General features: G+C 34.9%; 1 protein-coding gene across 7 annotated transcripts in view; it reads left to right on the top strand.

Moving 5' to 3' along the window:
* LOC136024745 (uncharacterized) overlaps positions 1-25,330 on the top strand; it is a 40,657-nt gene extending 15,327 nt beyond the window's left edge. For 3 of the 7 annotated variants that reach the window (XM_065700183.1, XM_065700184.1, XM_065700185.1), the window contains exons 3-6: positions 204-333; positions 14,368-14,487; positions 20,584-20,767; positions 24,380-25,330. In XM_065700183.1, the coding sequence (XP_065556255.1) occupies positions 204-333; positions 14,368-14,487; positions 20,584-20,767; positions 24,380-24,731 (786 nt within the window). In that variant the 3' untranslated portion in view covers positions 24,732-25,330. Of the gene's footprint in view, positions 1-203; positions 334-14,367; positions 14,488-20,583; positions 20,768-23,171 lie in introns of all 7 variants that reach the window. The other 4 variants (XM_065700190.1, XM_065700189.1, XM_065700187.1 and 1 more) reach the window with 4 other exon arrangements.
* The last annotated feature ends 637 nt before the right edge of the window (positions 25,331-25,967 follow it).

Here is a 25,967-nt window from a genome sequence, read left to right as displayed (position 1 = left end):
TTCAGAAAAAATAGAAACTGTTTATAAATATTTTTAGTCCAATCTTTCACCGAATAGTAAGTCATTTGGAAAACTATAACAAATTGGAAAATACTTCAGTGATTTGTGAAAACCATTTTGTGTCTCTTCAATATGTAAAAACTAACATTAAGAACAATAAGCTATCATATTTTGGATGATAATGGACCCATTTCTTTTTTCAGATCTACTCTTTACTTTTATCACACTCCCCTGGAAAAATAGGGGACTCTGTTTCTTACGAAGCACAAAAAGATTTCGGTCCGGTCAAAAGGGGAGAAAATCAAAAAGATATAAGCAATCATGCTAATGCAGGTAATTATTTTATTTAAACAATTTTTCTTTTATTTGACTTTTTGTCCATTGCAGCCCTAGATTATTCATAATGACCGTTCCTCATGTTAAATGCCGTATCTGCTTCTGGAAATGTCAGCTTTGCGTGAGTAATTGAGAGCATCTGCTCTTGAGACTAAAGCTGCTCTTGAGAGCAGCTTTGCTCTCAAGAAGTGCAGTTCGATGGAAAAGGGGAAAATAAAACAATCTATGTACCGTCGATTCTCAATAACTTGAAATCGTCGATATCTCGGATTATTTTCAAATCCCTTGAAAAAAAAACCGTTTGAGTCGAAGAAAAATCCAAGCATAACTCGAAATAATTTTACGATTATATTTTACCTCTGTAAGTTATAGTGACCTTAAAATTACCTCTATAAATCAAATTTCTCTAAACATGTTGTCACTTAATTTTCACTTTACTTCTACAAGTCAAAATTTACCTCTGTGTCTCGTAGTTTTTCCATCGGACCTCTGTTAGTCGAAACCTCGGTATGCTGGTTGATTCGTTTAAACTTCAAATTTATTATTAGTTGAACATAATTTTGTATTAGATTTTGTTAATGTTCAGGTGTATATTTTCTAACAAATTGAGCTTACTATTGTCATTTGGAAGTCAAGTCTTGATATCTGAAAATAAAGTCTTCATATGTCAAGTCTATAATGCACTAATAAAGTTATGCTTAACTGGGATATTAATTGGACTGGATTTAACTGGATTTGGACTGGATTAACTGGGATTAATTGGGAGTAAGTTTAGCACTTTTTACCTCTGTAACTCGAATTTTTATTTGGCTTACCTCTATAATTCATTGCCTTTATAAGCCGAATTTTATGTAGAATAACCTCTATTAGTGGAACAATACATATGTCGAACTATACGTAAATCGAAGAAAAAATGTAGTCACGTTGATTTCAAGTAGAGAGGGTCAACCGTAATTATAATTATGCACATAATAATTCAATTTTACGATTTGTTTTAATCTATTAGGATGTAGCCACAGATTATACCCAATGACTGTTCTTCTTGTGAGTTTAGTTCCGTTTCTGCAAGTGTCAAGGATCTATGGAGTAACTACAAGCGCCGGAAGATGCAGACTTTGCAACTTTGCAATCTCCATTGAGACTTTTAGAAATCTTTACTATCAAACTCAATGTGCCTCTTCAAAATATTGGTGGCAGATGATTAAGGGGCTATTGTATTGGTTTTTGTCTGATTTTTGCTAGTTCTGGTCATTTATGTATGGTCATACCTAGATTAAAGCCCTTGGTTTTGGACGACTCTGCCAAAACTGTTGTTTCTAGCTTCCATCTTTTCTGATTTCAAAATTGTACCTTAAATCTTAACTTGTGAATAATGACGAAGGCCACACTGCCTTTTCATATCAAACAAGAATAATAGGGAATTTTTTTCCAAGAAAGACAGTGGAGTTCAATTCAGTAGATATTTCGACCCTATCTCCAACGGCCGTCTTCAGCACAACACCAGAAAAAAGATATATATATATATATATATATATATATATATATATATATATATATATATATATATATATATATATATATATATATATATATATATATATATATATATATATATATATATATGTATAGAACTTACATCAAAATGTTATCAAATTAAAAATGTTTTTAATAAACCTTTTGAAACAGCCCAAACAGCCCTAGCATCTTTACTTCATCGAAGTTCAACCAGGACTGTTGTTTCTAAGTTGCTTCTGTTTGAAATCTTAATTCTGATTAGATAATAACGAATTATAAAGGGTGTATAATTAGCCACAGAGTCGTGCGTCGTTTTGGTCACTTTAATATGACTCGAGCTCAACATTAATATTTGCGTTCCATCGTATTACTCATCAAGTATTTTTACCCTGAGCGGAATCCCTAGTCAAAAAAGCTATGGCTATTTCCTTGTGGTATTTTACCTAGCTAATTTTCCTCCATAAGACCCCATACTCACTCTAATTTATGGGTTCCTGAATTGAATTTAGTTTCTCAAAAAATTATTGGCAAAGGATTTAAAAGCCACATGGTTTTGAAGCTCTAGCCCTTAAAGTTTAACTCGCCGATCACTGCAACTTCCCAAGTTAACACGAATTTATTCTTTTTCACTCTAATGGTTTGCTCCAACTACCTGGATGAACAAAGAGGGGGGGATCACAGAACCAGTACCTAAAGGGGCCCCAATGCAAATTTTTCACAAATAAATCATAGTGTCATTTATTAGTTTGAGGGCTTTCCTTTTGCGAAAGACTGCCACTGTACCGACCATGCATATTGACAACTTCGATTGAGACGCACATAAAACTTTGCCACCAAGCCTTGATGCGCCTCTTCAAAATGTTGGTGGTAGAGGATTAAGAAGGATTGTTTTATTGGTTTTTGGCTGACTTTACATAGCCCCGGAGAGTCATGTAAGGGTATGCCCTCTTTAAAGAGCATGTTTGTGGGCAACCAAGAAGGCTTTCCTGTCCTCGAAAATTTGCTACTGGGCAGACATTTTCGTTGCATTATTTCCATATATTCATTTTGACAATCACAATTGAGGCATAAATAATTTCTTGCCACCAATCTTCATTGCGGCTCATCAAAATATTTTTAGGAGAAAAAAGGGATTACTGCATGAGTTTTGGTATTAGGGATTGCTGTGTTGGTTTTCGGTTGATTTTGCTTAGTGGTAAGCAGTCATATGAGGATATACCCTCATTAAGTGAATTGGTAGTGAAAAGCATCAAAGCAAGAAGTTCCTTTTGTTTAACGATTTTTTCTATGCTGAAGCAATTTGTTTTGTCTGCTTTATAAGTAGTTTGTTTCTTTCTGTTCCTCTTTTTTCCCTTGTGTACAAATAGTTTTCCAAATCTCAATATTCTTCTTCTTCTTATTCAGCAGACGGGCTTTTCAGTCGATACTATTTTGCCCTTTTCCTTTTGGCTCACTCTGTGGGATCGACAGAGCTATGGAGCTGGTTTGTCTTATATGATTTTTAATTGCTCAGATTTCTTGAAGTATATCTTTTGATACCAGCAGTTGAATTATAAGAGAATATATATTGAGCTCTGTGCTCTGCGAGAGAGTATGGTCAGCAAGACTCTTGGCTGTTAGTGGAATTTTGTGGTGTTTGAAGCACTAACATTTTACATCGCAGGGTATACTGTGCAGACGTCAGCAAATTACATTCAAATAGGTAGTGATCTATTGTTTCATTCTTAAGATTACATGACCTGCAAAGGGGGGGACGAGGGAACTTCGCCACTTGAATTATGGATCTGATATGAAAATGCCTGAAAATTTAGCCCATTTGAACCTGACCGAATTCTATGATAAATCTTGGAAAGGTGCTTACTTGGGAAAGGTGATAGGGTAGGATTCTTATTATTTAGCAGTACCTCTGTAAGTCTCCAGCGGTAAATATCTCTAATGGGAATTGGTCTCCCACTTGGCTGGTCAATATTTAAAGCATTTTTTGCTATTTCATCTGCCTTATGGTTACCTATTATACCCGAGTGGCTTGGAATATACTGAATATGAGTTAAAATACCTTTTGAAGCAAATATATCAATAATCCTAAGACAAAGAAATGTGTCAATATCCATCTTATTTTGAGAAGCTGACGAAAGAAGCTCAAGGCTTGACAAAGAGTCAGAATATATTATAATATTTTTAATATTAACACTCATATATTCGTTAACCATGAGGAAATCTAATGCCATGATTATGGCATTTAGCTCGCAGACATTACAGATGAATTATCGTGTAATCTCTCTCCTAAAGCAATATTATGGGTTGGGAAGAATGCTCCGCTTGCCACTTTCTCATTCATTTTGGACCCATCTACAAAAATTTGGAAATAGTTTTTATAAGCAACATTATTTAGCTCGGCAAATTTTTTCTGAATAAAAGAAATGGGGGTCAGTTCTTTGGTCCACTTTGAGAAGTCAGTCTTTATTATGGGGGTTGACCAACTCCAAGGGGGGGTTTTGGGGAATGTGGGTGCAATAGATTTTACTGGCACTGGGAACTTCTTCTGGATATTTGCATATTCATTTGCAACGCCTCTAAACACAGATGGATTTCTTAACCAGTTATGCAAGGTATGAGAATCATTGGCTTCAATTTTTGTAAGGTAATTAATTAGTAGAGATCTTCTTCTTTCGTTTATTGGTGATAGTCCACTCTCAGTAAGCAGAAACTTAGTTTTTGTTGGTTTCCTAAGACCAAATATAAGACGAATTATATCATTTTGCGTCGTTTCGATTTTTTGCACGTGGGTCTTAGCACAAGCACCATAAACTATGAGGCCATAATCAATATGGGGTCTTATATATTATTTATAAAATTGGAGTAGTGTTTTCTCATTACAGCCCAAGGTGTGGCTAGTAGCCTTTTAATTATTCTTATTTTTCTATACCACTTTTTTATTGTGTTTGTGATGTGGAGGTGGAAGTTTAGTTTTTGGTCAAGTATGAGCCCTAGATAATTAATTTGATTGTCCTCTGGTATAAGTATTCCATTTAATGTTAGCCTTGCATTATAATGATTTCGCTTATGGTGGAATTGGATAATTTTTGACTTTGTGGGTGCAGTAGGTAAAATGGACTTTTGGGAGAACTTTTCAAATTGGAAAAGTGCATTTTGCAGCTTTGAATGCGCAATCTCGAAGGTATTGCCAGTTGCCCATAATACCAGATCGTCAGCGTACTGTAGATTGGTATGTGGGAGGTTCATGTCCCACAGAAATAGTGAAAATAGGAGGCAGCTCAGGACTGCACCCTGTGGAAGGCCTTTGGTTATTGAAGTTTTGGGTGAAGAGGCTTAACCTACACAAATAATGAAACTTCGGTTTTCTATGAAGGATTTTATGAAGGATACAAGTTTGGGGGGTATTCCAAGGTTTGTAAGTTTAACTAAGAGAATCTGGTGGTCAACATTATCATATGCTCCTTCAAAATCTAGGAATGCAGCAGTTAAGACATTATTTTTTGATAGGGATTCATTTATTGCATTTGTTAACACTATGAAAGCATCTGTTGATGAGTGGTGCTTCCTGAAGCCAGTTTGAGTATGAGGTATCAGATTATTCCTCTCAACAGACCATAGCAGCCGATGGTAAATCATTTTCTCCATTAATTTTCCCAGCACTGGGGTAATCATTATGGGTCTATATGACTCAGGGTCATGTTTAGGTTTGTTTTTCTTTAAAATTGGTATGAGAGATGAACATTTCCAGTTATTAGGGAATGTGGATGTTGCCCATGCATGGTTATTGCAATTTAGGAGCTCCTGTTTGTACAAAGGGGTAAGATTCTTTATCCATATAGGGTGTATATTATCATAGCTACTTGTAGCATTGGCCTTGATATGCTGTATTGCATTATATAATTCATGGATTGAGAAGGTATGGTCTATATACTCTGAACCTGGTCGAGGTTAGTAAGTAGGATTTGTCATGATTTGAGTGGTGATATTTTTGTTTTTTGATGTTAGCTTTTTTGAGAAAAGGGAGGCAAATAATTTTGTCTTATCAATGTCATTATCATAGTGGGAATTCTCATGTATTAGTTCATACATAAGAGGGTTGGGGGATGTTTTTTTTCCCACAGATTTTGCTTATAAGTCTATGTATTCTTGGCTCAGATGTTTCTCTGGAAAGATTATTTGCAAAATTATTCCAATGATTATATTTAGCATTAGTTATTGTTCTCTTGAGGTTAGCCTCTGCTTGTAGGCTACTTTACTTAAATATGTGGCAGGGGATGGTTTTTTTAGGTATGCTCTCCTAGTTGCATTTTTTATTCTCCACATAATTTGGCAATCTTTTGTCCACCATGCTTTAGGGGTGTGTTTAGGGATGGTTTTCCTAAGTGAAGTTCTGGGGATAGCTTGATTAGCTGTATTTGTTAATATTGATGTCATAGCTTCAGCATACGTGTCAGCAGTTACAACTGAGGTATGAAATTTCTGGGTTAAACTTAGGATTTCTTCATTAAGCTTATTTCTAAACATGGTCCAATTTGCTTTGGTGTTGACATATTTAGGGATATGTGGGAATATTGGCTGGTTCATTTAAAGAGGATACTATTGCAAAATGGTCAGTGCATAGATTTTCAATTTTCTTAATATAAATTTTATTTAGTATATTTATTGAAACAATTTGTAAGTCGATAGTTGAGAATTTGCCACTTTTGGGGTTAAAATATGTATTTAGATTAGGAGGGGTAGCAATTGCTAAATCGGCATTATTTGAAATCAATCTTTCAATAAGCTTACCCGCTTTATTTGCTGGCTTATCCCCCCACGGAAGACTGTGGGCATTAAAATCCCCGCAGATGATTATGTTTTTTAGCATATTAGAATTAGTAATATAAGTGAAAAAGTCCTTGGCATCTGTAGTCTGGCCATTAGGGTTTTAAAGACTTAATATGTATGTTTTTGTATTATTTATCCAGACATTGATACCAATAACATCAACATCATTTGAAAAATCTGGGAAATTAATACCGCAAAATTTAATATTATTATTTAAAATTATAGCTACGCCACCTCCTTTTCTCTGTGAAGACCTATCCTTTCTCAGGATAGTATATCCTGGAAACTTTGTTTGTTGGTTATTAGTCAAATGGGTTTCTTGAAGGCAAGCAATATCAATGGAATTATTATTCATAAAAGATAAAAGTTCATTTAACTTATTTTCTGAAAGTGATCTTACATTCCACTGAAGTATTGAAATATGCTGCTTTGTTGTTTTAATTTTCATTTTGCTGTGTATCAATCTTTAGCTTTGCTAGGAGCAGAGCAAGATCTTTTTTTGCTTGGATATGCATGTGATTGGGTAGGTACAACTTTGCCAATTCGCTTATTATTTTTGCTTTTTGTGGTTGTTTTAGGTTCATTGACTGTACTGCATTAGAATTTAGTATAAATAGGCACATGTTAGGTGTTAATTCATTTGGATTTTCATCTGGCTTTTTGTTGATAATTTGATTAATTCCCGTTAATACTTCTGATTCATTTCTACTTGGGAGAGGTGGCCATTCTGATCTTCTATCATTACTTGTAGTGGCTAGAAGGTTTGTCCAGGGTGAATCTCTCTTATAGGAATCTGAGCTTGGTTGCTTTGAGGAAGGAGTCTTATTGGGGGTGCTTGATGCTTTTGGTTGTGGGTGAGAGGGTTGGGTGGTTTCATAAAGTTTTTGGTCAGGTGTGCTTGAGCTGCATTTGCTTCCATTGCTGCAAAAGAGTAAGGTATGTTTTTTTCTGTTGCTATTTGGAGTGTTAGTGCTCGTTTTTTATATACAGGGCATAAAGTTTTATGAGTAGAATCGTGGGGACCATTGCAGTTGATACATTTTGGCTGATTGTTTTTACAATTTGTCATTCCAGTGGGGTGGGAGTTTTTACAATAATTGCATTCATGTAATGTTTCACTGCATGTGTTTTAAGTGTGTCCTAGTTTTAGACATTTTTGGCATTAGATAGGTTTTGGCTTGTAGGGCTTGTGGGGTTTCCTTTGTCCAAAGAGGAATATCTGATCCTGGTTGTTATTTTCTTCTCTTAGTGCGAATAAGAAAGACTTGCTTAACTTTTGGCCATTGGCATCTGGTTTACCCAATTGGGTTACATCAGCTATTGGGATTGGGTTACCAGTTCTGTCAGAGAGTCCTTCTTTTAGATCCTGAATAGGAATTTCTGGAGGGACGTTATACACTACTATTTTAGTTGGGTTTTGGTTTGGGGTCCAGAGAACAGATTTTATTGGTATATTAAGAAGAGATTTTGAATTCTGTAATATATCTGCTGATTTAGAATCTTGAAGGGCTATTAGCAGAGATCCATCACGGTTAATGTTTAATGAAAACATTGATTTTAACACTTTGAAGATTGCAACCCTCAAGAGAGCTATCTTTTTTTATCTCAAAGGGGGTATCTGGAGTGATTTTTAAGTAAATTCTAAGGTTTTGTGAGGGGGATGTTGGATCATGAGGAGGGGTATTATTTTTGATTGGGGAAATTTTTTTCCTTTTTTTGAGTTTCTTGATAGGACCTCTTGAAATTCATTTTCAGTATCATCCTGTATTGTGACATACGCCCCGACTTCCACCATTGTATTATTCAATGACCCCTCATGTGAGCTTTGAGAAAGTTGACTTGACCAGTCAAGGGGTTGAATGTTTTCAGTGGTGCTTGGGGTAGGGTCTGGGGGGATTTTTTTGGGTGGTGTTCTATGCATTGCCTATTGGAATAAGCTTTAATTCAATCAAAAAGAAGAAGAGAAAAATTGATATTATAAAACCAGACTGTCTGCCACTCTTTCAAAGGGAGGACTTCACCATCCACAAAAAAACACTACAGTGTTTTCCAGAAGATGGTTTGGTATAAGATTGGTTCAATTGACTGCTGATAAATCTAGGTAAATATCACAAGAAATTTTTCTTGTGATATTTAGGCCACTTGTTTAAGGCCACCCAATAATTAGGCCACTTGTCATCTATCATGACTTTCTTCTGTAACTGGGTATCCTACTAGAACCAGTGCAACAATATAAGTACTTAGATTTAAATAAGCAACTAAGTCGTCGACAGTGTGGATTCCGATGGGATTGGCCAGCACATGTCAGCTACTTTTTACGCTAAAATGTATTTTATATTTTATTGAGATTGTGATCAATATGTGTAATATTTTGGAATTTTGGTGTAAAAGTAAATGGAGTAGCAGCCTTCCCCCCTATTTAGTATATTTTTTGCTGTTTGGTGTTTTGGTGTCACTCTTTTCTTTTAATTTTTTTTTACCTTGACCTCTGTGTGTTTTAATGCATTCAGATTTATGGAAATACTAGCTGTTGGGGTGGCGCTTCGCGCCACCCCAACACCTAGTTGGTGGGGGCGCTTCGCGCCCCCCCAAGCCCCCCCGCGCGCGTAAGTCGTTACGCGCCATATTAGTTACGCGCCATTGTAGTTGTGTCCCTATGTCCCACCTGTGAATATAGATATATATATATATATATATATATATATATATATATATATATATATATATATATATATATATATATATATATATATATATATATATATATATGTTTTTAACTACGTAAAACTTGCGAATATACAACATTCTTTGCTGTCCCATTGTCTGTGCATATAAATAGATTGTCAGGTTTACCGACTCTTGAACATGCAACATATAATGGTCCATGGGAAAACAATCCGTATTCAGATCTATACCTCATGATTCTAATGATTGCCCTTGAGCTTTGTTGATGGTGATTGCTAATCGACCATTCCCTGAGTCGCCATCGTCATTTATATATCCCCCTGTGCACCCCGGCGTCCCCTTTGTAGTTATGTCCCTGTGTCCCGGTCGTCATTTATATTCCCTGTGTCCCGGTCGTCATTTGTGTCCCGGTGTTCCAGTCTGTGATTTCTCTTTGAGTGTCCCGGGCGTCATTTATATTCCTTGTGTCCCGGTGTCCCGGTCGTCATTTATATCCCCCTGTGCCCCCCGGCGTCCCCATTGTAGCTGTGTCCCTGTGTCCCGGTCGTCATTTATATTCCCTGTGTCCCGGTCGTCATTTGTATCCCGGTGTCCCGGTCTGTATATACATTCGTTTTTTAGTTTTGTTTTTCTCCTTTATTTTTTTCCTTTTTTCTTTTTTTTCTTTTTTAGTTTATTTAGATTTTTAGATTTTTTAGTTTTTTTATTAGTTTTTAGTTTTTTTGTAGTTTTTACCATTTTTTTAGTTTTTTTAGTTTTTTTTTTTACTTATGTCCTGGTCGTCATTTATACTCCCTGTGTCCCGGTCGTCATTTGTGTCTCGGTGCTTTGTTGATTGCTAATTTATATTATATTTATATTTATATTTTTTATATTTATTAATATTTTTTTAGTTTTCTTTTTCTCTTATTTTTCAGTTTTTTCCTTTTTTTTAGTTTTTTCTTTTTTAGTTTTTAGTTTTTTTTTGTTTTTTACCTTTTTTTAGTTTTTTTAGTTTTTTTAGTTTTTTAGCTTTCTTAGTTTTTTTTTTATTAGTTTTTAGTTTTTTTTTAGTTTTTGCCTTTTTTTAGTTTTTTCAGTTTTTTTTAGTTTTTAGTTTTTTACCTTTTTTTAGTTTTTTTTAGTTTTTTAGCTTTTTTAGTTTTTTTTCTTTTTAGTTTTTTTTGTAGTTTTTACCTTTTTTAGTTTTTTTTCTTCTTTTGTATTAGTGTGAAATAATTCAGACGTCATATGCGGACAAACACGACGTCACTCGACAGACAGACAGACAGACATAACCCACAAACAACTTATTTTTATATATATTTATTCATATTTTTTTAGTTTTCTTTTTCTCTTTTATTTTTCAGTTTTTTCCTTTTTTTTAGTTTTTTTCTTTTTTAGTTTTTAGTTTTTTTTAGTTTTTTACCTTTTTTTAGTTTTTTTTAGTTTTTTTAGTTTTTTAGCTTTTTTAGTTTTTTTATTAGTTTTTATTTTTTTTGTAGTTTTTACCTTTTTTAGTTTTTTTTCTTCTTTTGTATTAGTGTGAAATAATTCAGACGTCATATGCGGACAAACACGACGTCACTCGACAGACAGACAGACAGACATAACCCACAAACAACTTATTTTTATATATATTTATTCATATTTTTTTAGTTTTCTTTTTCTCTTTTATTTTTCAGTTTTTTCCTTTTTTTTAGTTTTTTTCTTTTTTAGTTTTTAGTTTTTTTTAGTTTTTTACCTTTTTTTATTTTTTTTTAGTTTTTTTAGTTTTTTAGCTTTTTTAGTTTTTTTATTAGTTTTTATTTTTTTTGTAGTTTTTGCCTTTTTTTATTTTTTTCAGTTTTTTTTTAGTTATTAGATTTTTACCATTTTTTAGTTTTTTTTAGTTTTTTAGCTTTTTTAGTTTTTTTTTTCTTTTTAGTTTTTTTTGTAGTTTTTACCTTTTTTAGTTTTTTTCTTCTTTTGTATTAGTGTGAAATAATTCAGACGTCATATGCGAACAAACATGACGTCACCTGATCCATCCACAGATCCACACACAGACAACTTATTTTTATATATATAGATAACGGGGATGCTATCCCTCTCAACTCCTTCGCATTTCTCGCTCTATATGCTTATTCTGAACTCTAGTATGAGCATTTTTGAAAATAATAATCACCTTAAAAAAGCAGAAAAAGAAACAGCTTTAGGCCGAATACCCTATGTTGAATGTGCAATCTAAATATTTTCCTTCGAACTGAGGGGCCTTAGGGAGTAATTTGTCGGGCTAAAAGTATTGGTATGTGGCATAAGACCGATAAATCGTCATTTTTCTGTAATGTGGATCTCTGTTGCGCCTAAAAAGGGAGCTATAACTTTGATTATCCATTTGAATTAGATATTTTTCAAAACAGTTCACTGGCCACGACACAATAGTTGGTAAGCAAACAATCGTGCGTCTGTCATCATACATCTAGATGAAATACAGATCATGCATTTTTGGAATGAATGAATGAATGACTGATTGCTTTATTGATCACTTAAAAAAAAATCAATAAAGAAACATAACCACTACCAGAAGGTCAAATAACGTGTGCGTAGTGACTCAATTAATTAGCTAATTCACATACTCAATAACATATAAATTTTTAGACTTTAAAAAATAAAATAATGAGAAGAAAGAAAGAAAAAAGGAAAAGAAGAGAGAGAGAGAGAGAGAGCGAGAAAAAAAGGGACTAAACCTTCACAGGGGAACCGCTCTCATCCTGTACCTCGACCAAGTAGGAACTTTTTGACCTTTGATTTAAATAGAGTAATTGATTCAGAGATCCTTTTGCTGCCCGGGAGGCTATTAGGGACTTGAAACATCAACTAGTGGGCTCTAGGTTATGTTGAATTGGATGATGTAATCTTCATCTAGATAACCCTTTTGTGTGTGATTCCCCCTTTTTAAAATTATGTAAATGCTCTCATGAGCTTTAGATACTTGGAGTCAGCATCAAAAGCAATTCTTTTTACATATGCACTGTTGTAAATTTTTGTGTTTTTTAGTTTTGACTTCAATTGAAAATGATAGCTTCTTATCCATTCATGACCATGAGTAAAATCAGTTCTCTTTGGATCTGAGGCTGCTAATTAACATTTAATTATTAGAAATGTTTTGTCTATGATTTCTTATGTGTAGATCGAAAATAGTGAAACGTATGGCTCAGCTTTAAGATAGACTACTACCATTCATGACCATGAGTAAAATCAGTTCTCTTTGGATCTGAGGCTGCTAATTAACATTTGATTATTAGAAATGTTTTGTCTATGATTTCTTATGTGTAGGTCGAGAAATAGTGAAACGTATGGCTCAGCTTTAAGATAGACTACTACCACTGCGGCACCAAACTGTGTGAGGCCAACATAGCTGCTCATGCTCGTTCTCCACTCCGATCCATTCAAAGCTTCATTCTTTACCCTCTCCCATGAAGTTGCAGTACGTATGGCTCAACTTTACGATAGACTATTACCACTGTAGCACCAAACTGTGTTAGGCCAACATAGCTGCTCATGCTCGTTCTCCACTCCGATCCATTCAAAGCTTCATTCTTTACCCTCTCCCATGAAGTTGCAGTACGTATGGCTCAACTTTACGATAGACTATTACCACTGTAGCACCAAACTGTGTTAGGCCAACATAGCTCCTAATGCTCGTTCTCCACTCCAATATATTCAAAGCTTCATTCTTTACCCACTCCCATGAAGTTGCAGTACGTATGGCTCAACTTTACGATAGACTATTACCACTGCAGCACCAAACTGCGTGAGACCAACATAGCTCCTAATGCTCGTTCTCCACCCCAATCTATTCAAAGCTTCCTTCTTTACACTCTCCCATGAAGTTGCAGTTTCCTTCTAATCATTCTTGTTGATCCCTTCCCATACCATTCGGTGACGACCTGCTTTTCATTTTTTATAGCAATTTTAAAAAATCCTGCGCCCTTTTCATTGAATTTCTGTTCCCCCATGACATATCTCTCCAAGGAAAGATCCTCCCACATAGCCCCCTCCCCTCAACCCCAACCCAAAAACTAAAAACATCCCTGAAAACCTCTGTACACTTCCCAATAACCATTATCAAACAGTTCGTGGTAACGAACTGTAGTAAGGAGCGACCCGGCTCAATAGTAACCAAAACTCTAAAAAATTGAATTTTGATATCAATAGCTACATCAAAAGAATCGCATTTTAATGCTGATTTTAAATATATAAGTTTCATCAAGTTTAGTCATACCCATCAAAAGTTACGAGCCTGAGAAAATTTGCCTTATTTAGGAAAATAGGGGGAAATACCCCCTAAAATTGTAATCACCAAGAAAACGTGAGTAATTTGAGCCAGTGGACAGAAAAAAGTGAAAGACAAAGTAGATATTTTGGCAAGGACATGCCCTAAGCCGTCGTCAGTGCTAAAAAAAAACGAAATAAAAAAAGAAAAAAATAACCTTTTGAAGTGAACTCTAACAGAGATTTTTTACACACTGGCTGTACATGACGCTTGATAATAAGAAAAAAAATATAAGAAAACACAATCGATAAAACAAATAACCAAGAAAATGAAAAAAGTGGAAACAAAAAAACAAATATTTTGGCAAGGAAATACTAACCTTTTAAAGTGAGCTTTAAAACTACATTTTTTTTATTTACTTCTTTTTAAATTATATTTTCTTATATTTTTTTCCTTTTTGTCAAATGTTTTTGCTTATGCCCAAATGGATGGCTAAAGCAAACAATCTTTATCTTTCATGCTTCATCTGTAAACGCGGCCTCGCCATCTTAACGTTTTTTGGCTATGGCTCTAGAAAGTAGGATCAAACCAAATTTTTATTGCAGTTTTATTCTTAAATTTACGGGCAATCAAATATGGATCGATCAATCTAAGCCGATCTCCATATCATACAAAACGTATTTTATGAATGAATTTAGATCGTTTCGTGTTGAATCGTTTTCGGTGACTTTTAATTGTTTCTTTGTATTTGCATTTTTTTTTTTTTTTAGCTTTGAATAAATTAGAGGATTCTGATGATGATGATGAAGCTGGACGTTTTTCTGATATTGATGCGTTGCAGTGTGTGAAAACTGAAATAATTGAGGAGGATGAGCCCCTTCAAATTGCAGGTAAATTATAATCGAACTTTGCTTTTAAAAGACTTAAATACTCAAATTTGTATAAATTGGAAATTTAAGTCAGTTTTGATTCAGGAAAACTCAGTTTAAAAACAAAATAGAACCTGCTAGTAAAGCAAAAACCTCAGTCTAGGGGTAGTTGTAGGGGTAAGGGTTTTGTCTTCTTCATTTTATAAGACAAATAAGCATTTCTAGTTATAGATAGTTTTAGAAACTACTTCGTGCACACACTGCTTTGTTTTATACATTCTCTATTCATTAGAACATAAGAACTGAATACAATGATACAAAAATACTAAAAATATATAATGCAAATGCAACGTAATTCAAAATGCATATAATACAAATACAAGATAAAAAAAATATAACACTAATACATGAAACATATTATATATAATAGAGCATAATACAAAACAAAGCCAATGAATTTTTGGCACTCGTTCATTGCGCTACACAATATATAATACATAATAGAACATAATCATAGGCAGCCCAATAGCGCTGTATCTATATATATAAAAATAAGTTGTCTGTGTGTGGATCTGTGGATGGATCAGGTGACGTCATGTTTCGGCTGACGTCATGAAATTAGTTGCCATCATTTTTGCTTTGAAGGTGACGTCATTCAAGTTATATAAGACATATGTTCGCCGTCATGTTTCGGCTGACGTCATGAAATTAGTTGCCATCATTTTTGCTTTGAAGGCGTGACGTCATTCAAGTTATATAAGACGTATGTTCGCGTAGAATTCTATTAATGCTTAAGTTTATAATGACTGATGAAGATGCTCAAAGAGTCTATGCCAAAAAACTTGCTGCTGATAGAGAAAGTCAGAAAAGAAAGCGTGCCGAGGAACTACCAGAGCAACGCGAAAGCAGACTTGCTGCTAAAAGAGAAAGTGAAAAAAGAAGGCGTGCCGAGGAACTACTAGAGCAACGCAGAAGCAGACTTGCTGCTAAAAGAGAAAGTGAAAAAAGAAGGCGTGCCGAGGAATCAAAAGACCAGCAGGGAAACAGGCTTGAGGCTGATAGAGAAAGAAAGAACAGAAAGCATGCCGAGGAACTACCAGAGCAACGCAGAAGCAGACTTGCTGCTAAAAGAGAAAGTGAAAAAAGAAGGCGTGCCGAGGAACTACTAGAGCAACGCAGAAGCAGACTTGCTGCTAAAAGAGAAAGTGAAAAAAGAAGGCGTGCCGAGGAATCAAAAGACCAGCAGGGAAACAGGCTTGCTGCTGATAGAGAAAGTAAGAAAAGAAAGCGTGCCGAGGAATCAGAGCAATCTGAAAGTTATCGCCTGGCATTCAGGTACAACCCAGTCGATGATTATAGCTTGAGTAGATGTGTTCAAATCGGGACAATGTCTAAAATTTGTCCCTATTGCAAGGCCTTGAAATTCAATGGTGAAACAATGGGAATGTGTTGCGCCTCAGGAAAAGTTAAACTTCCTCTATTGGCTGCACCACCAGAGCCATTGAAGACTTTCCTTACTGGAACTACGTCAGAATCTAAGCGTTTTTTGTCAAAAATCAGACAATACAACTCATGTTTCCAAATGACGTCGTTTGGAGCCCAAATCGAAAATCCAGATCAATTTATGTCTACTTTCAAAGTAAAAGGGCAAATTTATCATAAAGCAGGGTCCCTTCTACCATTCTCAGGCGAGAATCATAAATTTTTACAATTGTACTTCATCAGTGATAGAAATTCTGAATTGAATGCACGTTGCGAAATTTCTCCCAACGTTGAAAGGACAATCGTTTCCCAATTGCAACATCTTTTCCACGAAAATAATAAGTTAGTGCGTCTGTTCAAAACAGCCATCGATTTGATGCCTACTGATACTCATAAAATTGTTATTTCCGCTGACAAAACGCCTCCTGGCCAACATGTGCGTAGATACAATGCTCCGACTATCGACGAAGTGGCAATCGTTATGGTCGGTGATCAGTTTTTACCTCGAGATATTATTCTACATAAGCGAAACGCTCAGTTGTTAAGAATTGCTGAAACTCATCGATGCTACGATGCCCTACAATATCCTATCATTTTTTGGGATGGAGCCGACGGCTATCACTTTAATATTAAATTGATGAATCCAGCCACTAACAAAGAAATGAATTGAAATGCAGTGCAATGCATTATTATTCCTATAGACTAATGATTCGGCAGGATGAAGAAAATTATATTTTAAAATGCAAACTTATTATTTGGGATGAGTGCACAATGGCACACAAAAAATCGCTCGAGGCTCTGGATCAATGCTTGAAAGATTTGCGAGGGAAGTCGAAACCCTTTGGCAGCACCTTAATATTGCTTGCGGGAGATTTCAGGCAAACATTACCTATAATACCTAGATCAACTCCTGCAGACGAAATGAATGCTTGCCTGAAAAATTCTAATTTATGGGCACACGTAAAAACATTAAAATTAACTACAAATATGCGTGTCCGATTGCAAAACGATGACTCTGGTCAAACATTTTCAGATCAATTGCTGGCAATGGGAAACGGAAAGCTCCCAGTAGACTCAATTTCAGGACGTATACAACTACCTGATGATTTCTGTAATTTAGTGACGTCCAAAAATGAATTGATTGAAAAAGTATTTCCGAATATTCTAAAAAATTATAAAAATAATAAATGGCTAAGTGAAAGAGCGATTCTCGCACCCAAAAATATAGACGTCCACGAAATCAACAATATTGTTTTGACCAAGATTCAAGACCAGGCAGTCCTTTACAAGTCAGTCGACACAGTTTTGGAACCAAATGAAGCGGTTAATTATCCATCTGAATTTTTAAATTCCATAGATCTTTCAGGGTTTCCACCACACGTGCTACAACTAAAAATAGGCGTACCAATAATATTGTTACGTAACATAAACCCACCAAAGCTTTGCAATGGCACTCGACTTGCCGTAAAAAAAACAATGGAAAACCTAATAGAGGCCACAATCCTGACAGGGCCTTTTGACATTCTTCGCTGTCCAATTCTCGCTGCATATAAATAGATTGTCAGGTTTACCGACCCTCGAACATGCAACGTACAATTGTCCATGGGAAAAACAATCAGTATTAAAATCAATACCACATTTTTCCACATTTTTGACCCCCCTGACTGCCTCCGTTCTCACTAAACGCATCTGATTGAAATTGTGAAATATCTATTTCGTTCAAAATAGTCCAAAGAACATATAACAATGCCTCCAGGGTTGAAAAGCCCCCTAGAGCTCTGGTGTAAGAGCTGTAAGTTATGTCCTAGGGACATATAAAGTTTTTATAGAATGGGTAGTCGTACAAACTTCAGATGGGTTCACTTGATTTGAAATCGGAAGTTATATTGCCCTTTTTGAGAGTAAAAAGTTATTTGAGAGCAATCAGCCCCCTCCCTCCTCCCATATACGTCAATCATATCCCAAAACAAATATTTAAAGGAAGTTTTGAGATATTGTTTTTGAGCATTGTTGAAAGGTTCAGCAACTATGAGTTGGGGGATGTCGACCCCCTCCACAAGACCTCAGAGCGATGGCCTTAAGTTGGTTAATTAGTTCATTGTTTAGATATTTTGTATTTTATTGAGAAAAGATGTGCGTGTTTGACTTCTACTTTTCTAAAATGCAAAGGGCATTAAGGTGAGTCTTAGGGGATGTTGAAGGGTTGGTTGAACTAAACCAAACATATAATGTGTATTTAGGTTGTCAAAAGGGTGTAACTCGAGAATGACTGAGGATGAGGATTAATCTGTAACTTTCAGGTAATGATGAGGGAGATGACCAATTGACCGAAAAGGCTATATTTGCACGCTGCTGATTCTACTGTTACCACAACTACTACTAGCCTACTATCATTGCTATCACTAAAACTACTATTTCTGTAGCGTTTACTATTAAGGTTGAGAATACTGAGATTAAACAACTGACGAAACGTTGAGAGGAAAGTTGAACTAAATCAAAACATACTTTATGCAAATAAATTCCTGATACGGGCGTATCAGCAATGTTTTTGGAACAACTTTTTCTATCAAGAGGAAACTTCAAAAGCAAAATATACCTGCTACTACTGCTATTAATACTGCTGCTACTACTACTAAAAATATACAATTACTGATACGAAATGAAACGCATGAAGGTGGAAATTTGACTGAATATTGGGGTGGAGGGGGCTGAAATAAATCAAAGCACACTATGTGCATGCAGATTGCTCGAAAGGCCTATGTTGAGAGTGGATTTGGTTATTAAGTTGAACTTTCAGAGAATGCTTAAAGAGGAAGATCAATTGAAAAAATAAGGCAATATATATATATGTCACTACAAATTTTACTACCCCTTCTACTTTTACTAATACTACTGCTGCTAGTAAGCTACTCCAACTACTACTTCAACTGCAAAAACGTGTAAGGCTTAGAATAATCAGATGAAAAGGGTGTCAAAAGCACACATCAGCAATATTTTTGTGACGATTTACCGTGTCAAGGTGAAACCTCCTGGATATCCTGAAAGCGATGTTCAACTGACCAAAAGGCAAGATGTACATGCTGACACTATCCAGACACTATGTGTATTTATATTGTCAAAAGAGCGTATCCCAAGAATTGATTTGGATAGTAAGTTGGACCTCTCATACAATGCTGAAAGGGGAAGACAAATTAACCGAAAATCAATATATGCACACTGCTACTAATACTACTAGTTCTGTTAATACTATTAATATTGCTCTAACTACTACTTCTCTTGCAACTACTTGTAACGCTAGGACCAAGAGCATTAAGATGGAAAATGTCTAAGTATCTGAATATACTGGTTATCAAAAGGACATATCGACGATGATAGCAATGGCTAATTATATTAAGTTGATTGCTATTACTACTGCTCTCACTCTATTACTCACTACTATACCTAAAGGTATGAAGATGAAATTTTCGGAAAATTTTTGTCACATCATGCCATCCGTATACAGGTTGTTGTAAAGGCATAACAGCAATATTTAGGAAAAGTTTTTTGTGTGAAATTAAAACTTACAGTACTTGTTGTTGATGATGTTGAACTAGCCAAAAGAAAATATATTTGCATCATAATACTACTGCCTCTGCTTCTACAACTACCACTGCGGCTACTACTATTATTACTCTTACTACTACTAATGTTGCTAGCGCTAAGACTACTAATATTAATTCTACTACTGCTACTAGCGTAAATGCTGGTGCTACTAGTACTGCTACTAAAACTAATATTAAGGCGAAAATTTTGGGCAATATTGAAGTTGTATTGAACTAAATTGAAACTTTCCTCTCATTGTTTTGACCAATGTTTTGAAAGTCTCTTTGTTTGAAGCCCACTGAGGTTGTGAAGAGGACGTATCAGTGATGCTTCAGAATTGGTTGATGGTATTAGGTTGAAACTTTCATCGTGTGTTGAAGGGGATGTTGAAAAAAAAACTAGGGTGCTATGTGCATACTGCTGCTAATGCTAATACTGATGACTACACAAGCCAAGGGTATTAAGGTGAAGCTTTCAAGGAATATTTTCGGTGGGTTTTGAACAAAATCAAAACCAACTGCGATCATGTAGATTATCAAAAGGTTTGTAAAACAATATCACAAGACAGCTTACGTTATTAAGTTAGACCTTTCAGGGTAAGTTGTGACGAATTTTGAACTAGCCAGAACACTTACTTCCACGGTTACTTTAACTAATGACGCTAGGGAATTAACCTGAAACTTTTAGGGGGCGTTTAAGGGAAGTTTTAATTAAACGAAACAAAATATATGCATGTAAGTATTAAAAGGGCAAAAATAATATGAAGGGATTATATCACCCTGTTTTATAAAAAATGGGTGTTTGGGCCAGTGTCTGCTTTGATTGTAAAATGATTGTAAATAGGTTAATTGGCTATAATTGACTTGAATATCTGTAAGAAATTGATTCAGTGCGTCATTATGATGATGACATAGGTTCCAGAACTGGAAATAAAATCGAATTGCTAATAAAACTAACTGCTTCAACTTTTTTTTCTTGCCTTACTGTAAACCCTGAGCAAAAGAAATTACCTTTGTTTTCTAGTTAATCTTAATTGATTTAAATTCTTATAAGGAATGGTATCAACGCGTGAATATATTGATGGCAGTGATGTCCTGATAAAGAAGCAGAAAATTGGCACTACAAATAAACACAAACACTCAAGTGAAATCATTAAGAAAGCTCGAGTGATGGGTACTGCCTATACAGGCTATAAAGGGAAACAAATACCCGAAAGAAAACCTGGAGGTGATTGTAAGTTAGTCAATAAGCTGAATCCATAAAATTAGTTCTAGACATGTATCCAGGATTGTATTTTGGAGGAGAGTTTGGTCAGATATTTTCGCAGGATTGACCCCTAATTCCCGTGACCCTCCATCTCCCCCGAATCTTAATATTTTTGTGATTCGTCCCAAAGAGTATGGATAAAATACAAGAGTGAAAACTGTTGCTAGTGACGAAAAAAATCTCAGGACCATCTAACGGTTGGTAACACTTGGCATTTTTAAAGTGTAATAATAATTGTAATTCATATAATTTGTATAGTTGGTAAAATTTATGTAGTAATAAGTGTCTGATCTCAGCTCGTGACAGAAAAACTATTACAAAGCTTCAAAATGCCAAGTGCCACTAAGCGGTAGGTGGCTTTGACGGCTTTTTTGTCGACACCACCGCCAGTTTACACTGTTATAAGCTACCCATGCTCTTTAGTTTGTCCTATAACTTCTTAGATCTTCAATCTAATCTGGCTATTTTTTGTCTTTCAAAATGTATCTTCCAGATTGCCTTCAAAATGTATCTTCCAAAAGCCTTCAGCTAAGCCATTATCCTTTGGAAAGAAATGTTTAACTCCTTTCTTTTTTGGTGGTTTGGGCATCGGGGTTACAAAAACAAATCCATTAGGACCAATTTTTTTTTATCTCCTTGGCCCAGAACCTTGTAGATGTAAGTATCCAACCACTTGGATAAAAAGTTTGGCCAATTTTTGGGGGCAATACTGGTATTTTCGACGCATACTACTTTAATTACAATCAGCCACATCTTGTGGCGTATGCAAGATGGTCGGCCACATCTTGCATACGTCTCTATGCGCGGTTATACCAAAATTCCTGGATCCGGAAATGAAGCCGACTTGTTGCTAGTTATATAGTTTACTCCTTTGCTTAATTACTTCAGTAGATGATAAACAGTAGTTTTGTGGCCCTATCTGTCAATTATTCTCCAAAGATAAATAGTCCTACAAATTTTCTGCAATTGCAATACTTTGTGGCCAAAGACCCAAATTTGGCGGTAATTGTTTGTCATTTTGGCAGTCGACTGTCTTATTTCACGTAAAAAAAAAAGTTGACCAAGGTAACTTATTGTAAAAACTAAACTTAGCTTAAACTTAACCTAGCGAAAACTTAACGGAAAAAAATATAACTTAAGAATTTTCTAACAGTAAGAAAAATAGAACCGTCAGAAAAACACGGGAAAATTAAATAAGAAAATTAAGAGGATGCGCTACCTTAAAGGCAGCGCATCTCATCTTTTATAGTATCTCACCCTATCTCATGTGTTATAAACTCTTTTAGTTTATATGGCCAAACTACTTAGAAATGGTTGTGTTGAGGTTGGATAAGAGGTTTTTCGGAAATTTTGTGGGAGATACAGACATTCAGTTCTAATGAAATCTGCATCATCAGAAAGCATGAATTTTTTTCTTCGATTCAGCGAACCGTAATTTTCATTTAAAGTTCATTCAAGGTCAGTCCCGAAAATTGTTCTAGTCATGGAAAAGGCTAAAAATATTAGCTCAAAAGAATAATCATTTGAGCAATTTGGCCGCTTTGTTAGTTCACTGTGGTGCCATGCGCTTTAATTGACTCATCGACAAATAAGATTTCAAATTTCAAATTTCACTGTTCTTTAAATAAGTTTTACAGAGGCTCGTCAGCAATCTTCAGATAAATTTCGTTTGTCTTCGTATATATATATATATATATATATATATATATATATATATATATATATATATATATATATATATATATATATATATATATATATATATATATATATATATATATATATATATATATGTATATATATATATATATATGTATATATATATATATATATATATATATATATATATATATATATATATATATATATATATATATATATATATATATATATATATATATATATATATATACCGTGATGTTATGAAGGGGAAATGAATTTTCCAAGGAAGATTGGCTTTATCAAAATACTTGAATAAGGCCATTAAATCACTAAGTCTTGGGAGCGAGATTCCAACAGAAAATGGCATTATCGACTGAGGGCGATGATTTCCTGAGAGTGAAGATCGTTTCACCAGATAGAAAATCATTTGCATTGTTTTGTTTTTGTTAAGTGTGAAGTGTGATTTTTGAAAGAAGTGAGATTTTTGTGTCGTGACCAAGCCTCTTCCCCAGAATCCTGAATCCACGAATGGCAGGCCATCCACTTGCATTCTGCTTGGCATCATATCGGCAAAATCTGAATATGGGTAGTTCGTAAGGTCCAGGAACATAGCTAGGGAGGTAGGTGTTGAAGCAGCAAATAAAAAAAAATAAGGATTGATGAAAACGTTTTGCCGTTCCGTAGCTAATGCTGTTTATTTCTATTTGTTTCAGATTTTCGGATTTCCTAGACTGTACAAAAACACAGTGAAAAATACATGAGAAGTTTTCCGCGCCCTCGTTGAGTAATATGAATATTACATATAAAATTTATTTATTTGACTTGGCAGTAAAGAAGTATTTTGTGGTGATTATAAATGTTCTGCTATTTTTTCTTTTATTTCATTGTTTGTTCCTGCAAAATGATATTTCTTAGAGAAAGGGAGCCGATTACAAGGAAATTTCTTGGACAACAGCAGACAAGAATCCTTATAGCTGCAGTATGAAGAGAACATTGTAGAAGACGCGTAAGAGAAGTAGCTCCGCTAGTACAACTATCGTTTGACCTTGGTCGTCAAACCAAAGCATTGGAGCACGGGAATGTATATGAGCCTATTTCTGCAGCTATATTTGAGCCGAAAAAAATTACAAGGTTACTCGTACGGGACTCTTTGTTCATAAGACTCAAGGATCTCTTGCTACCAGTCATGACGGCATTGTTGCTCTTCCTGAAGAAAGAAGAGTGATTTTCAAAGTGACTTCATTGGTAAAGAAATCTTATTGGATGAAGGAAAATAAAGTTTTTTCTTTGATAATAAAAACGTTGGTAATTTTAAGAGGAATCATAACTATTTTTATGAGGTCCAGATACAGTTAGACCACTGTAAGCTTGACTCTTTTTTTCTCCAGAAAAGACATCCATGTGGAACAGATCAATCGCCAACAAAAAATTTTTGGAAACAGAGATCTTTCCCGACCCTGTATCAGTTTTATATGGAACCTTTATTGCCTGAAATGGTGGACGGAAGGGTACCACGCACTACGGCGATCGGCGATCTATTTCTAAACGAGTATACTGATGAATAAAACCGTATGGATCGCTTCAAAGGAAAAGTATATCAGCCTTGTTTGTATATACTATTCGTACTGAAAAATTTTAAATGCTATAAATTAATAAATACATACGCGTGTATTTTGTCACTGTTTATTTTGTATAAATATTTCGGTCTTCGTCATTGATTTGTTTCTATCTAGGTTAGGCTATGACCCTGGTATAGTCTTATGGTTTTTTTTTTAATATCCGAAAATTTCCATTTGTTTTAGTTGTATATGTATTTTTTAAGCTATATATTTTCTGTGATTCCAAACGAGTAAAGAAATATAACATCATCGGGTCACATCAAATCATTGAAGCAAAAGGATTGATTACTTTATTTTCTTAGGTGTAAAAGAAAATGCTTTGAAATAATAAATGAAGACGAACGACTGGAAATTTTTAACCACTTCAATGGGCTCGGAAGTAAAGACGAACAAGATTGCTATCTACAATCCTTTATATCTCTAGCTGGGATTAAGCGAAGGAGGAGTAGAACCTCAACTGGTGAATCTGTAAAACCAAGAGAAGCAACTTTTATATATGAAATTCCAACATCATCAGGCAAACAGCAGGTGTGCAAATTAGCATTTTTGAGCATTCACTCTGTAACTAGGAAAAGAGTATGGCGGCTTTTAGATCTTTTAAAAGAAGGGGAAACCCCTCTTGATAGACGGAAGAAAAAAACATTATTGGAATAGTGCCAAGTTTGTATAATGTCTAAACAAAAGGATGTTGTCTCAGTGGATCATGTGACAATGCAACGTTATCATTAGTTTGCATAATCAAAAGCAATGTTTATTAATGAAAGTCAAACATCATTATCGAGACAGGTGGGTAAAATAGCCTTCTATAACATTCATTGTGGAGACTTTTAGAGTTCCCAGAAACAAGGGAAATACTCCAGATTAGCACAGGAAAAACAGTTCTTTGAATAGTGCCAAGTTAGAATTGTGACAAAGAAGAAGATACCTCTTATTCTGCTTAGATTATTCATTAATGCAAGATTGATAGCTTTCTTGGTGGATCTGTTCATAACGTAGAGAGTTAAAACGAAAGTCTAATTGTGGGTCCTCTCTAACAAAAATTTAAATAGCATTTTTCATTGCATTATTGTTTCAGCTCAAGTTAACACGTGACGCGCGTATTTTTCGTAGTGATACGCAAAAAAGTTGCCTTTCTTACGAAGACGTAGAAACTGTTTCTAATCGAGCAATTTCAATTATTGTATGGTGTATTTATTTATTTTTTTCATATTTTTGATGCTTTTCTGTTTTATTTATTAAATTTTTGTCAATTAGTGATTTTCTCTTTTGCCTGTTTTTTTCCTATTTCCTATTCTCATTTTACTGCTCATTCACTTGCTACATGAGTTTGGTTAAATATAAATGAAAGCGCTTTCTGAGAAGCCCTTTTTTCTTACGTAAACTATACATAGGGTGCACTTAGGGTATATTAGCTCTACGTAAGCTATACATAGAAATGTGACCCTATTTAAACTACACATTTAATCCTATAACCCTGTTGAAACGACTACTAATGCGATTCCGACTTTGGCAACACTGCCACTGCTACTTGTGCTGCAACTACTACTGCTTCAATTGGTTATTAATGTAAAATTGAAAGAGGCTGTCTCAGTGGATCATGTGACATGTAGCCTAATGTTAACTTCACCATTGACTATGCGTCGCTTCTTTTTTTGTTGGTTTTCACCTTTGGGACGTGCCTGGGTGGCTCATCGATTTCCAACCAGTGTTTTGCACGTCTCCAGTTTTATTCACACATGACCACCTCAAAAAGAATCATGGTGGTTTTATAAAAGCAAAGAAGAAGAAATTTCAAAACGGGGTATTTTCTGTGGATCATCCTAATCGTGGGGCACCTAGTTTTCGAACTATCTTTATCTTAAAATATATATATTATAGTTTTCGAACTGG

Source organism: Artemia franciscana, chromosome 3 (assembly GCF_032884065.1).
Source record: "Artemia franciscana chromosome 3, ASM3288406v1, whole genome shotgun sequence".
NCBI classification, from domain to species: domain Eukaryota; kingdom Metazoa; phylum Arthropoda; class Branchiopoda; order Anostraca; family Artemiidae; genus Artemia; species Artemia franciscana.
The sequence above is the reverse complement of the archived record's forward strand: the minus strand, read 5'-3'. Positions and strand labels throughout refer to the sequence as shown.